Here is a 15,658-nt window from a genome sequence, read left to right as displayed (position 1 = left end):
GAGTATAAAGGGAACTATGTAAAGGGTTTTGGATTCTCCAGGCTTTCTTCTGTGTAGGAAAGACAGGCAAAAAATTATTTGATAGAGAAGAAAACATTCACCTCTTCATGGAAAAGTGGGTATATTCAGCATGGATTAGAGACATCTGACAGCTGCCTCTGCATGTCACAGTAACAAATTTTTAATGTCACAGCTAGCTCTAAGCAACAAGAGACATTAAAAGCTTTTGATACGAAAAAGAGCATGGTAGAGGCAGTTTCTAAAAACATTCATTTGTATTGCCCAAAGTATGTTTTATATATATCTGAATATGATCTAGGAAAAGAACAATGAAAATGAAAATAAAGGACACAGAGGGCTCCAGATAAAAGTGGTTTCCAAAATGACTGAGGTTTCAAATTTGGGTGAGTGAGAGAATGAGGGTCTAAACATAAATAGAAAAGGCAAGAAGAATATTTACAGCAGAAAGGTATCAGGGAAGTTCTCAATACCCAGAAGTTTAGCTAGTGGTGGGACACCTGAGTAGACTCATTTAAGCATACGGACTGAAAAGTTGGAACTGGGCTTGAAAAAGAGGGCAGAGGCCGGGCGCGGTGGCTCACGCCTGTAATCCCAGCACTTTGGGAGGCCGAGGCGGGTGGATCACGAGGTCAAGAGATCAAGACCATCCTGGTCAACATGGAGAAACCCCGTCTCTACTAAAAATACAAAAAATTAGCTGGGCATGGTGGCGCATGCCTGTAATCCCAGCTGCTTGGGAGGCAGAGGCAGGAGAATTGCTTGAACCCAGGAGGTGGAGGTTGCGGTGAGCCGAGATCCCGCCATTGCACTCCAGCCTGGGTAACAAGAGCAAAACTCCATCTCAAAAACAAACAAACAAACTCAAACAAACAAACAAAAAAACCAAAAAACAAGAGTGCAGAGTTGGGCATACGTCTTCAGGTGTCATTCATTCAAGTATTTAGTGATCCTTTAGTATGTGATTAAATTTCTGTGGAAAAACATAAGGAGAAGAAACTAGATCTCGGGACCTTTCCTCTGCCTCCAAGAGTTATTGATTTAAGGACTTTTATTGAGCTACTGTCTTAGGACTTAAATATTAACAGCCATATGATAGTAGTCCCTCTCTCTACACCTGCTCTAGAGAGATAGAAATTCTTCTTGCATGGAACAAGGCCATGCTACCTCTCTGTTTAGGGAGCCTTGCCAATGGGACTTGTGTGCTCTCAACTGGGAAGCACTTCTACTCAAGAAAGCCTAGAGTGCTTCCCTCCAGCTCCACCCTGTCCTAACCTTGCTTTCAGAGTGGTGAGACACATGGTGGCCTCCATTCTCTTCCCATTGCCAGTGTCTGACTGGAGCACACATACCTTGTAATCTCTTTTCCTATGACTCTGCAGAGGTAAGGAAGGGACAGAGTTTCATTTTTTTCATTAAATTAAATTGATTGATTTTTTTGTGATGAGGGCTTGCTCTGTCGCCCAGGCTGGAATGCAGTGGCACAATCTTGGCTCACTGTAGCCTCGACCTCTTGGGCTCAAGTGATCCTCCTACCTCAGCCTTCTGAGTAGATGGGACTAAAGGTGTACACCATCACACCTGGCTAATTTTTGTATTTTCTTTTTTTTGTAGAGACAGAGTCTCGCTATGTTGCCCAGGCTGGCCTTGAACTCCTGGCATCAAGCAGTCCTTCCACCTTAGCCTCCCGAAGTGCTAGGATTACAGGTGTGAGCTATCATGCACAGCCCAGAGTTTGTTTAGGTTGGAAGAAAATCAGCTTGTTCCTCTCTGCCTCATAACCCTTCCTATGCTGTGTGGATAAATTTCCCCAAGGAACCTTCTCTCACCTTAAAAATACCTAGTGGATGAAGGACCAATTGGTAGCATAGGCTATTGACAGAAACTAAAATACAACTCTAAAGATGTCAGGAGTTAAAAAAGGAAGCCAGTAAATTTCAGGACCATAATTATCAACTAAAAATCCACGAGAAACCTTTGGAGGTGAATCCTTGTGAGAAGCTGAGTGGCATGGAGGAAAAGAGTGGTATGTGAGGGATAATGGAAGGACACACAGATGGAAAAGCTTTCTGGATCTATTGTTCCCTGCCCACAGCGCCCTGTTAGAGCTGACTAGTGTGTGTGTGCGTGTGTGTGTGTGGAGGTGGGTGAGACTGGGCTGGATGAAGCCTCTTTCATTGCAATTCTAAAGTTTGGCTTAGGTTTGGAACTTAGGAAAACTTACACCCAAAATAACATGCTTAAAAAGCAAAATACTCCAATTCCAGGAGTACATCCTCAGTGCCCTAAAGCGAAAACTGCAGAAAGAATTCCTACCCATGCCTTGGAATAGGAAAACCAGATCTTTCTGGTCAACCTGAAGGCATAGAGGCAGGCAGGAACAGGTGCCAATGAAACCTGGGAATTCCATCAGAGTGTGGCTGCCTCTAATAAGAGGAGTGCTCAGGTAAAGGGACTAGGGGGAAATAGGGATTTAATAAACTGAGATTGGGCCCTGCCTCCAAATTTACCTAAGTAGGACCTAGCTTTTGCTGTTCCTCCAAAGGGACATTAATGCCTGTTAGGAACAATGGGGGAAAGGGTCCTTTGGGGAAACATTTAAGACAGGAGAGAATCATGAACAAAAAAGAAATACAACTTATAGGAAAGTAGACCTAATAGAAACAGATTTTAAGAATTTTTAAAAAGTATGGTAACCAATCTTAGAAACATGAAACCAAGAAAAGCAGTTATAATGAACTAGAAAGTTAAATGAAAATGTAACTGCAAAAATAAAGAATACAATGACGAACTGAGCATGATATCATGCAGTCTGCAAGTTCAAATAAAAAATCTGTATAAGACATCAGAAAATTAAAGGAAAGATTGTGGAAAAAAGGGAGAAGAGGAACAGAGGGGACTACATGTATACAGATTGGAGTCCAAGAGAGAATAAGAGGGAAAACATAACAAGTAATGACTACAAATTTTCCAGAAGAAGGACATATGTCCTTAGATTGAAAGGACTCAGTAAGTGCTATAAACATAGAGAAGAAAATGACACCTATACCTAGACATATTATGGTTAAAGAATAAGAAAAATTTCTAAAAGCTTCTAGAGAGAAAAAGATTTCTTCAGACTGACAGTGGATGTATGCACAAAATCACTATCTTCAGTTCCTGTCTTTTTACTGGGGCAGTGGGGGCAGGAAAGGAAGATATACTAAAACATACAGACATTTAAGAAGAAAAATGAGCACAAATGTAGTTATCAAAACCCAAGAAATAGACAGGATAGAGTATAAAAGTTTCAAACCTATATAGGAAAATCTTATCTAAAGTTAGGAGTAGAAAAAAAAATATCATAATAGATGGAAACCAAAATAAATGGGAAGAAATGAGGCCCAGTATGGCAATAAGTATAGTAACAGTTAATATGCTGTTATTCACAGTTAATCACTGTTATTTGCACCTAACATATTGAATTCTCAGAACAACCCCTTAAGTTACTACTGTCACCAGTTTACAAATGAGGAAACCAAGGCACAGAGAAACAATATTAATTAAGGTTGAAAGTAAAATGGCAAGCGGTGAATCTAGGATTCAATCTTCAGCAGTGTGGATTCAGAAACAGCATTCTCTCTTTTTTTTTGGAACAAGGTCTCGCTCTATTGCCTAGGTTGGACTGCAATGGTGCCAACATGGCTCATTGTAGCCTTGACCTCCTGGGCTCAAGTGATCCTCTTGTTTATCTCAGGACCATAGGTGTGTGCCACAATGCCTGGCTAATTTAAAATTTTTTTGCAGACTCAATGTCTTACTTTGTTGCCCAGGCTAGATAGACACAGCATTCTTAAGCACTACATTATACAGAGGATTGAACATAAGGATTTGGAGAAAAAAACAAAAGACAAGGTACATAATGAAACAAAGGAAAGCCAGGTTAGCAATTTAAATATCAGACATTAAAAAATAAATTCAGGGCACAGAAAAGGCCATAACGGTTAGACAAGAATCTTTGTATATGACAGTATACAATATATACTGTCAGGTGAGATATTCAATTAGGCTCTATAAGAGAAAATTAGATACCATTTATAAGAGCAACTAACATTTTAATAATAGGTGCCATGTATTAGCTCATTTATTCTTCATAACTCTATGAGAATAATAATTTCTATCTCTATTTTAAAAAGATTAAAAATCTAAAGCCAGAGAAGTAATTTGTTGCTCAGCTACTAAGAGGTGAAGTCTAAACTGTGGAAAGTCTGGACTTAATTCCTGAGTCCTACAACACAGGGCAACACTATCAAAGGGAAGAGGAGTGGAGTGTTGAGTGAATGCTATTGAGGGAATTTGCTCATGATGCAGAAATGAATAATACGGGATCCCCCCTCCTTCACAGCATATACAAAAATAAACTCCATATGTATAAAAGACCTACATGAGAAAACTAAAGGTATAAAGTTAACAGAAGAGGCAGGGTACAGTGGCTCATGCCTGTAATCCCAGTACTTTGGGAGGCTGAGGTGGATGGATCTCCTGAGGTCAGGAGTTAGAGACCATCCTGGTCAATATGGTGAAACCTCATCTCTACTAAAAATACAAAAATCAGCTGTGCATGGTGGTGGATGCCTGTATTCCCAGTACTCTGGAGGCTGAGGCAGAAGAATTGCTTGAACCCAGGAGGTGGAGGCTGCAGTGAGCTGAGATAGTGCTACTGCTTTCCAGCATGGGCCACAGAGCGAGACTCAAAAAAAAAAAAAACAAAACAAAGGGCCGGGCGCGGTGGCTCACGCCTGTAATCCCAGCACTTTGGGAGGCTGAGGCGGGTGGATCACGAGGTCAAGAGCTCGAGACCATCCTGGTCAACATGGTGAAACCCCGTCTTTACTAAAAATACAGAAAATTAGCTGGGCATGGTGGCACATGCCTGTAATCCCAGCTACTCAGGAGGCTGAGGCAGGAGAATTGCCTGAACCCAGGAGGCGGAGGTTGCGGTGAGCGGAGATCGCGCCATTGCATTCCAGCCTGGGTAACAAGAGCAAAACTTCGTCTCAAAAAAAAAAAAGTTAACAGAAGAAATGCAGGAGTGGGAAGTCCTTCATATCCAAAAAGTGTAAACCATAAAGAAAAAAATTAGTGGAATTTGACTATGTCAAAGCCAATGATAATCCTAACTACATGGGAGGCTGAGGCAGGAGAATGGCTTGAACCTGGGAGGCAGAGACTGAAGTGAGCCAAGATAGAGCCACTATACTCTAGCCTGGTGACAGAGTGAGACTGTCTCAAAAAAAAAAAAAAAAGAAAGAAAGAAAGAAAAGAAAGGGGATCACAGGAGGAAATAAGGGAGCCAGCCTAGAAGATACTTGCCATATCAATAATCAACAACAAAAAAATCAATGTCCAGAATACACAAAGAATTCTCATATACCAGCAGGAAAAAAGAGAAGAAACCCAACAGAAATTTCAGCATCCCTTTCCCTTCTTCAACATACTACTTTTCTTTGTAGCAATATTACCACTGATTTTATAGTCTGTTTGATATATATCAAAATTATCATTCACACAAACACACACAACAATTATTGTTTTGAATATTTGTGTGTATATTTACTTATGATATTGAACGACAGCTATGATGTGAAGGCTGAGATTATTTTTTCCCATTGTTCACTGCTCTATTTTCAGTACTTATTAAGTCTACTTGCACACAGTGAGCACTCAAAAAAACACTTGCTGAAATAAGTGAATGAATACATTTCAAAAGCAGAAACTGAGAAAGGTAAATACTCCTGTGAGATGCTCAACCTCTCTAGTAATCAGAGAAATGAAAATCAAAACAAGGTGTCATTTCATAACCATCAAATTGGCCATGTTATAAATTCAGTAATACCATGTATTGTTATTAAGGTAGGGAAACAGCAACTCTATTCCATGGATCTGGGATGGCACAATAGTACAGCTGTTTTAGAACCATGTGGCAATTCTAATGGGAAAGAAATATACATATACCCCACAGTCAAGCATTCCCGTACCCCCCCACCCAATATATCTACTAGAAGAACTCTTGCCTGAGGTCATAGAGAGGATATACAATGCAGCACTTTCCACCAGAGCAAAGATTTGGAGGAAATTTTTGTGGTATCCCCATGAGAAGAGATAAATAAAATTATGTATATGCATTAACAAGCAGTGCTGAGAATAAACAAACTTGGTTGGGCACAGTGGCTCATGCCTATAATCATAGCACTTTGGGAGGTCTAGGTGGCAGGATCACTTGAGCCCAGGGGTTTTTGACCAGCCTAGGAAACACAGGCAGCCCACGTCTCTACAAAAAAAAAGTTTAACAATTAGCTGTGAGTAGTGGCACATGCCTGTTTTCTCAGCTACTCAGGAGGTTGATGTGGGAGGACAGCTTGAGCCTTGGAGGTCGAGGCTGCAGAGAGCTAAAATCAGGATGCACTACAGCCCAGGCAACAGAGCAAGACTCTATCTTCTAAATAAATAAATAAATAAATAAATAAATAAATTTGTTCTACATATGGTGACATGGATGTGTCTCAAAAATATGCAGAAAAATAAAAGTAAATCATTTTTAGGCTGGGCAGGGTGGCTCATGCCTATAATCCCAGCCCTTTGGGAGGCTGAAGCAGGTAAATCCCTTAGGCTCGGGAGTTCAAGACCAGCCTGGGCAACATGATGAAACCCCCGTCTCTACTAAAAATAAAAAAACTTAGCTGGGTGTGGTGAGACGCATCTGTGGTCCCAGATACTTGGGAGGCTGAGGTAAGAGGATCACTTGAGTCCAGGGCATGGGGGTGGGTAGAGGTTGCAGTGAGCAAAGATCGTGCCACTGAAGTCCAGCCTGGGTGAAAGAGACTCCATTTCAAAAAAAGTAATTTACTAGAATATCATTATAAACACAAACCTTTTCTTCAATTCAATATGCATATAATAATAGGTATTTTTCACAGAATCACATGTATACAACTAAAGTACAGCAAATGATGGGAACATATGAAACACTTGAGAATATTCCTCTAAGGTGAAGTAAATAGAATGGGACTGGGAATAAAAAGAATACACAAAAATAACACATACGAATCAAAGAGCAACTTGCTTTAGTTCAAGACTCTAGGGAGATGGCTAGCTTGCAAATCTTCCTCATTGTTCTGCTGGCATGTCCTCTAGCCCCTTGCTGGGGTTTCCCTAACAGAGGGAAGGCAGTGCACTGATACACCAGGATCAGATGTTAATGGCCCCGGGTTCCGCCTTTCTCTCTTGCTGCTATATGTCAATATGTATTGACATCTCATTTTAAAACAAATTCATTCCCTTATATTTAGGGATTCTCTTGGATCCAATGGCACAGATAAGTTTAATGGGGTCTCTGGACTGTGCAGCTGGCACCATGTAAAGAATGTCAGTCTTTTTCAAGGAACTGTGGAGAAAGGGACATCTGCCAGTGAGGAGAGATGAGGAAATGTTTCCATTTTTGAGAAAAGAAAGAAACAGTCTAGAAATTACTCTCCCTAGAGAGACCACGAGAGCTTAGCATGAATGAACTCCATCAGAATTGTAGGAAAGTTCTGTTTTAACCTCCTCCTTCCATGTTCATTCAAAGCTATAGACACTTTATTATGGCCCCAGTGCTAAATTTAGGCAACAGCGGTTTTTGTACTGATAGTCTTACCGGAACACGGCCACAGCCATTCATTCACATATCATCTAGAGCTGCTTTCATGCTATAACTGCAGAGTTGAGTAGCTGTAAGAGAGAAAGCTGTCTGGCCTGCAAAGCCTAAGATACTTACTATCTGTTCCTTTACAGAAAATATGTGCTCAACCTTGGTCAAAACACCAAGCCTTTCTTTAACTTGTCCTAAGTTGAAATGGCTCAGATAGGTTTATTAAAAAGGAGGTAATCACTGGAAACCATCTTGGGTTCAAGAAGAACCAGTTACACCAAGCTAACTCTGCTTCCCTTTCCCACACAATGAGGTCAGTAGGCTGACAGGTCAGCAAAATGCCATAGGTTCGACACATATGTGCTTAGCAAATCAGACCTGTCAGAGAACTGTAAGCAATATATTAGATTTGTATCGGAAATACAGAGGAGTGTTGATATACTGATGACTAACTTTGTAAAGCTTTAGGGAGGACTTCAGTAGAAAGCTACAGAGTGCTATATTTAAAATTTGCTTAACAGAAAACAATCAAGAATTTAGATGTGGTTGTGAAAGGTATACATGCTTATTCAAAGTTAGTATGAAACAAAACAGAAAACAGTTAAATGAATAAGAGGGATGGTGATGGAAATCAAGGTAGCAGTTATCTTTGGAAGGCTCCTCAACTAAAGGGAGCATGAGGGGTTTCTGCGGGGGCTGGTCCTGTTTGGGTGCTTGTTACACTTTGATAAATCCCAAGCTGTGCAATTATACTTTATGCACTTTCCATTACAAATTACCTATATCATCAGCAGTATGTAATCTGCAGTTCTGAGTGTGTGTGTGTGTGTGTACATACTGGTGATGGGGGTGATGGTAATGGTGGTTTACCTAAAAGGAGTCACACCTAAAACTGGAAACCACTGAATTATTGTAGGCTTCTGTAGCATTTAAATTTCTTACATATTTTTAGACATTTTATTGTCAAATATAGACTTCCGTGGTGGTGGTCATCATAGCTGGCTAATAGGCTGTAATATAGCCATTGCAGTTCCTTTAACACTACTCAGTTAAGGTAGAATAGCAAAAGAGATGGGCCAGGCTGAACAGATGATTATTATGTTAAAGCAAACTATTGCGATTTTATGAGTTATAAAATTTATTCAGTGTGTCCTCTTTTAGCTGTACATGTATGAAAGAAACATTCTCTCAACATTTCTAACATTTATTCAGATTTTCTTGGAAGCAAACATAGGGTTGACATTCATTAACAGTTTGTAAGTCTTTTCAAAGCCAAACATCTGCTTGGTATTCAATGGTGTTCACAATGTTTTTTCTTTAAGGGAATCTCTGTTGAGCATTTATTAGCGTCATGGGTACTTTCTGACTACCTTTTAAGTAGAACATATATTTAGAGAAATTCTTAAAGCTAAAGACAATCTCTAAAGATTTAAGAAGTAGATCTGCCTTTATTTAATGCACTCATGCTATGACAGCAAATATTCAGTGTCCCTTTAGACTTCTTGCAGGGCCCCTCGATCGGAGTAAGGTGAAAGGTTTTGCCTGGAATGCCACTCCCAAATGACAACACTCACTGAAGTCAAGTGTTTTTTTAAACACTATGGGGAAAATGGCCTAAAAGGGGGTTAAACTTTGATTAGAGATGTTGCAAGTAGGAAAAAATGCTTACTTCAATTTAACTTTTGCTTTTCAGAAGACATGAGTACATAAATTATGTAGAAGAACAAAGATTACTAGACAGTCTAAAAGCTGGAGGCTCTAACCCAATTTTCAACCAACTGTCACAGAACGTAAGTTTCAAAATATGTTTAAACTAAACTGACAACTACAGAAAAAATGTAAAATTCTCTGAAAGGCTGGGTTATGTGAACTGACGAGGACCTCAGAAACCACATGCTATTTAACACACAGTAATACTTCACTGCAACATTCCCACTCTCCTCTGGAGGGAATATTAAAAGAGGTAGAACAGATGCTTCCCCAAATTAAGCTGGTTCCAGCAGTAGAAAGACTATTCCCAGCAGAGTGGCCAACAGAAAGATGGTTCATGCAAAACCTAAAAGGGCTATGAGAGGTCCTCTGGCCCAGAAGCTTTCCAGCCAGGACACGATGACCCAGGAAGGGGGCATGTGTGTATTTCCTACTCTACTATGTCGAAGCTGCTCCACTTTTATTTGCTTTCTACATCTGGGTTCCCTGGAAGACTGGAATCACTGATATTCAAATCTCTTATTTTACAGGTCACAAAACCAAGGCCAGAAAGATTCCATCAGATATTCAAACTGCCAAAGCAGTAGAGCTAGAACAAGCATTCTGTGAATCTCTAGATAAAATGCCTTTACACCAATTATACAGACTGTAAGACCTGAGGGCACTGGTCACTGAGACTAGGTATTACTTATTTGGTACAGCTACGCCCTGGAATAGTGCTTGATTTCAGTTGTATCCACAAATCTCCATGAGTCTTAGAACAAGCTTTTCCCCCTATGTCTACCTATCCAAGGAGTTTCAGTTAGTTTGTAAAGCCCCTGAAGGGGTGCATGCAATTTTACGTTTGTGTGTATGTATACTTCTTGAAGGAATGGTCTGTAACTTTCATTTATTCTCCAAAAGTATCTGTGATCACACCAAATCAAAAGAATCAGTAGGCTTGAACGAAGAAGTAGAGGGGAAGAAGGACCATAAGGGAGCAGTTTATGTTTATAACCAGGAAAATGTATCAGAAACTACCTATAAACTAGATGCATGGTTCCTACTAAACAATTCAGGTTATGCAGGAAAACACAATGTTAAAAATAAAAGCAGCACAGTATCCATGAAAGTACAGTATCCGGCTGGGTGAGGGGGCTTATTTCTGTAATCCCAGCACTTTGGGAGGCTGAGGTGGGTGGACTGCATGAGTTCAGGAGTTTGAGAACAGCCTGAGCAACATGGCAAAAGCCTGGCTCTACTAAAAATACAAAAAATTAGCCAAGCATGGTGGTACACACCTGTAATCCCAACTACTCGGGAGGCTGAGACATGAGAATTGCTTAAACCTGGGAGGCAGAGGTTGCAGTGAGCTGAGATTGCCCCACTGCTCTCTCCAGCCTGGGTGACAGGGCCAGACTCTCTAAAAAAAACCAGGAAGGAAAACACAGTGCTTGTTAGCCTGATAAGACAGATTTCATTCTTCTTGGGTTTTATATACTTAAGAAAAATATTTGAGCATAACATTCAACCTATACTTTGGAAACCAAAACCACCAGGGCTCCAGAGCCCTGAATAAATTTGGGGTGGGGGGATTAGTTCTGTCTCTGAAAATTTCCTTCATGAAAACAGTGGTGAGAGAAACATAATGTCTACTGCCTGGGAACAACTGTTTCAATTCAGCTGAAGATTCTGAGGGACACCGCTCATCTTTATAACTGTGTCAATGAGGCAAACACTAAAATCTGCCTCATTCTGCCCCATATGCTGATAATAGCAGGGAAGAAAGCGGATGATGCAATCTGAGGATGGAACTAATACTGAGATTCTCATTTTCTGTTACAGGAAGGCTTTCCCCTCTTCTTCCACTCTACCTAGGGCTAAAGAGAAGACTGCAGAGGAAGATGAGATTCTGAATTATCTGCATGTGTGTGGACTGACAAGCAGTATATTGGAAAATAGTTTAAATTTGAGAGAAAAGCCCATAAAGTCAGCATGAACATACATGAATTTGGGAAACAGTACCAAACTGTATTTTGAAATAATAATCAGTATTTATCTGGAGCGTCTACCTTCTAATAGAGTAAAATAGAGAATTTCCTGAGGCTGAGATTGTAATCATCTGAGAAACGAAGAATGACTCTTGGGTTTAACTGGAAAGAAGGATACACAGAATGGCCCACCTATTCCTATCCAGGGACAGAAGCATTATCATGGAAATTATACTTTGAGGTCAGTAAGCAAAATGGCAAGAAGATGGTCTGTGCCAATAGTTTAAATGCCGAGAGGCACCAGGCCAAGAAGGTACATAGACATAAATCCAGCAGTGGCACTGATGTAATTATGGGCTTAGACCAATTCTCAAAAGCAAGGCCGGAAGCTGAACCACAGTCCTTATGGGAAAACAGAGAGTATGAAGAAAATTAGAAGAAAAAAGCTGAGGAAAGATATGTTACTTAAGAAAAAAAAAAAACAACCTTAAAACTCAAAATGAAACTCAGTGTCTGCACAGGGACCTTCATGGTCTTGAAACATGCATAAAACAGAACCAAGGGAGGAAGGGGCCACACACAGCTTTATAAGCTCTGTTTCAGAGCTGAGCCGCACGTGCATGGCAGGGTGTGATTCCCTCCCTGGGGCCTGGGGCCTGGAGAAGCCCAGAGGTCCATGTGACTTGTGAGCATCCAGAACAAGGATTCTGGGAGGGAATTTCACAAGCACAGAACATATTTTTTCTCCCTTGACTCTGTTTTCTAGTTTTTCTCTCCCTCTGCTATTAATTTTGTGGTTTGACTTTTTGAAGAATGGTGGGAGGTACTGTGTTAAGCAATGCTTTAAGAATGAGGCTCAGCTGCAATGACTGCATTATGAGAATTGGCCTCCCACATCTTTCAAACCAAATTGTGACTTGACTTAAATCAAAAAGAAAGATACATGAAGGAGACCAGGTATCAAGTGTTACTCATCTTTTATGTGTTGCACTGTGTCCAGTGCACAGAAAGCAGGCGTATAACAGATGCTAATGCTGGGGAACTGGCCATTTTATCGAAATACTTCTGTATTATGTTTCCTGTTCTGTTTCCAACTAGGAGCCAGCAGTCCTAACACTTTTGTGCATTTAAGCAATCTCTTGTTGATCCTTGTGATACCATTAGTGAAAGTGATTAAGTGACCAAATCTGGCACAACATTATTCTGATGAAAAGTGTCGAAGTCGAACATTAGTCACACTTAGTCAAGATATTTGCAAGAAATCAAGCAAAATCACTGTAAAAGCAAATTGTAAAAAGCATGAGTATACCAAAGTAAAAATGAGTCAAAATAATTTCCAGCCTCTTTCTTCATGATTAAGCAAAGAGCCTGTTTACTACTAATATTAAATATCAGTACAATATGTTGTCCAATAATTTTATAGTAATATTATTTATTAATACATACCACAGAGAAGAAAAACAAATTATATGAGTAAAATAATTAGAATTCTGGGAAAGATGCTTATAAAAGATATTGAAAATGGTTTAAGTTATATTTCAGAAAGTATATCTCAACTAAACTTAGGAAATGTTTATAAGGTGTGCCTTATAATTCATAAATATCATATATAAAATATTTAAGTGAATAAACCCAGACCAAAAAAGGTATAAAAAGCATAACCCAACTTTATTAGTAAATGTCTTTTTAAAGAAAACGATAAAAGCAAATAGAGTAGTTTTAAAGATAACACCAAAACTACAGATTCTGAGAAATATTTCAGAATGCCCACTAATATTTTATCTCCTAGGAGGAGAAAGCAATTTGAGAAACTGCAACTCTAGATCTAGACCGATCAACTCCTAAGATATAGTGAATGAAAAAGAGAAAATCCTTAGGTTCGTGGTGATCAGAAAAGAGGAGACTGGGCATATTTATCCTATTCATGAACCTACTTTAGGTCTTAAGAAGACAGAGTTTAAACAATTTATACAAAAATATAGGGAAGATTCCTTGACAAGAAACTCAGGAAGGACTGGAGCTATGTAGTTTACAAAAACGCAATTCTATGAATTAGGTCTTGATAACTCAAAAGAGATTTTAATTTAAGACACGGGCAGTTTTATAAATTAGAGGGCAAAGGACTGTATAGCCAATAAATGACTCTCAGAAAAACGCCCAGCTATTTGGAAAATGATTCGGTTTGCGCTTTTCATCATGCTATTCCCAAAAAATAAGTCTTAGCACAGCTGGATCAAAGATATAAATGTAGAAAACAGGACCTTTAGAGAAGTGACCCAGATGGAAATGCAGGTAGATAATGAATTTTAAGCAAAGATAACGGCAAGAAATCTGTCAATTCCAATGATGAACAATACTTGTTAATGATTGTTAGGGCTCACTCTTAAAAACTGCTAACAAATTCCATCCCAGTTTGTGAACCTCAAGTCTTGAGTGAACACATTAATAAGTAACCTAACATTTACAAATTCTGGACCACTTTCATTGAAGTTTACAAATCAAGAACTTAGGATCAAGTCACTCTTCACTAAAATCGGACAATGTTAAGGAGAACTTACCGACAGCAAATGACAGCTTTGCATGACAAAGCCAAGTCCAGGAAATACTGTCGTACTCCAAAGGTTAAGGCATATTTGAGGGTTTTCCCATCAATTATAAGAGCAAAATCATTCTCTTTCCGGAGAGCATCACCAAGGGTAGTACAGTGACGACTGAGAGTTTCCCTTGTTCCCTGGAATATTAAACAAGCAAAAAATGCCATCAACATTTACTCCCATTTGTTCTACTACGACGCCTGAAAGATATTTGGCAACTACATTTAGTTCTTTTTAGTGCTTTTGACGTTTCAAATTGCTTTCACATACCTCCAGTCATTTGATTCTCACTAGCCCCTCAGGAGCCCAGACAGTTGTTATCAGAAAATGTTAGTTACTTGACTGAAGTCACACATCTATTCCTAGCAGGGCTGGGACTACACTATAAGTCACCCATTCCTCAGATGATTCTGTAGTCTTTGCTCATTATTCTAACCATGACCATGCAATCACAATACTACAAACATATTTTCAGTAAATTATTTTGCTAAAAAGTTGTGTTAATTTATGAGCTAGTCAAAGTTGCTTCTCCATGAATCCAGGGAAAAAGCTGGGGAATATATGCATCACCTAAGTACATTTTGGTCAATAGACTGCATATCCCATGGGGGTCTCATAAGATTGATTGTAAGACCATATTTTTACTGTGCCTTTTTTACGTTTAGATACACAAATATCACTCTCTTACAACTGCCTACAGTATTCAGTACAGTAACAGCCTGTATGGGCTTGTAGTCTAGGAGCAATGGGACATCTTGTATAGCCTGAGTCTGGAATAGGCTATGCCATCTAGGTTTGTGCAAGTACCCTCTATGATGTTCACACAATGACAAAATTGTCAAATGTCATATTTCTCAGAATGTATCCCTTCATTAAGCAAACTGTAATTTAAATAATTTATGAGCATTCTTTCAAAAGTCCTCAATGCTACTGAATTTAATTCCTAGTAACTAAGAGAAGAAATGCAGAATCTGTAAATTCTTGCCACTTTTATGAACTGGCTTTGGTAACTTTAATCATCATTTCATGATGCTATATTTTAGTTGGGGATGGTGACCTGTGACTTGGTAATCTTTTTTTTTTTTGGAAAAAAATAGTTTATTGATCTGAGAAGAAAAAAACTTTTTTCTGAAAAAACATGTTCCAAAAACAGAAGAAACATAAAGGCCTTTTAAATATATGTAGAACTTGGCTACCCACTTTTAATTAAGCTGACTTTTAACCGTGGCACTCTTTTTTTTTTTTTATTGCATTTTAATCTTGATGGATCAAATGAAAGAAGAGTTCTATCAATGAAGAGTTCATTTACAGGCACAATAAAAGCCTTTAGTGTCAAGGACAGGTTTCTTTACCTCAACTATACAGAAGGGATGTATTTGTCTCCCTTTGTCACTGTTTTCCCAGCTCTTCAAAGGGATAAAGTTTCAATATATTTAACTTTTCTCCCCACATCCTATAGATTCTTTCCATAACCTAATGGAGGCAATTTTCTATCTCACAAGAGCCCTACCATGGTGAAGAAACACAACACTGGCTTTGCCCAAAAAAATAAAATGAATAATTCCCCTCCTATCATATTTTTGTTCTGAATGCTAAGCCTGCAGCATTTGTAAAATAAATACAAATGTATGTATTTATATAATAAAATATAACTACAATAAAAATACAGTACACTTACATAACAATTTTTATAATGT

The 15,658-nt window shown here is 39.0% G+C and overlaps 1 protein-coding gene across 6 annotated transcripts in view; it reads right to left on the bottom strand.

Annotated features, from left to right (window-relative positions):
- Window positions 1–15,658, bottom strand: part of ATP8A1 (ATPase phospholipid transporting 8A1) — a 250,764-nt gene that overhangs the window by 60,457 nt on the left and 174,649 nt on the right. For all 6 annotated transcript variants that reach the window (XM_078367269.1, XM_008993413.5, XM_002745887.6 and 3 more), the window contains one exon: window positions 13,926–14,098. In XM_078367269.1, coding sequence (XP_078223395.1) covers window positions 13,926–14,098 — 173 coding nt within the window. The remainder of the gene's footprint in view (window positions 1–13,925; window positions 14,099–15,658) is intronic.

Source organism: Callithrix jacchus, chromosome 3 (genome assembly GCF_049354715.1).
Source record: "Callithrix jacchus isolate 240 chromosome 3, calJac240_pri, whole genome shotgun sequence".
Lineage (NCBI taxonomy): Eukaryota > Metazoa > Chordata > Mammalia > Primates > Cebidae > Callithrix > Callithrix jacchus.
Note: the sequence above shows the minus strand (reverse complement) of the source record. Positions and strands in the feature narration are given on the sequence as shown.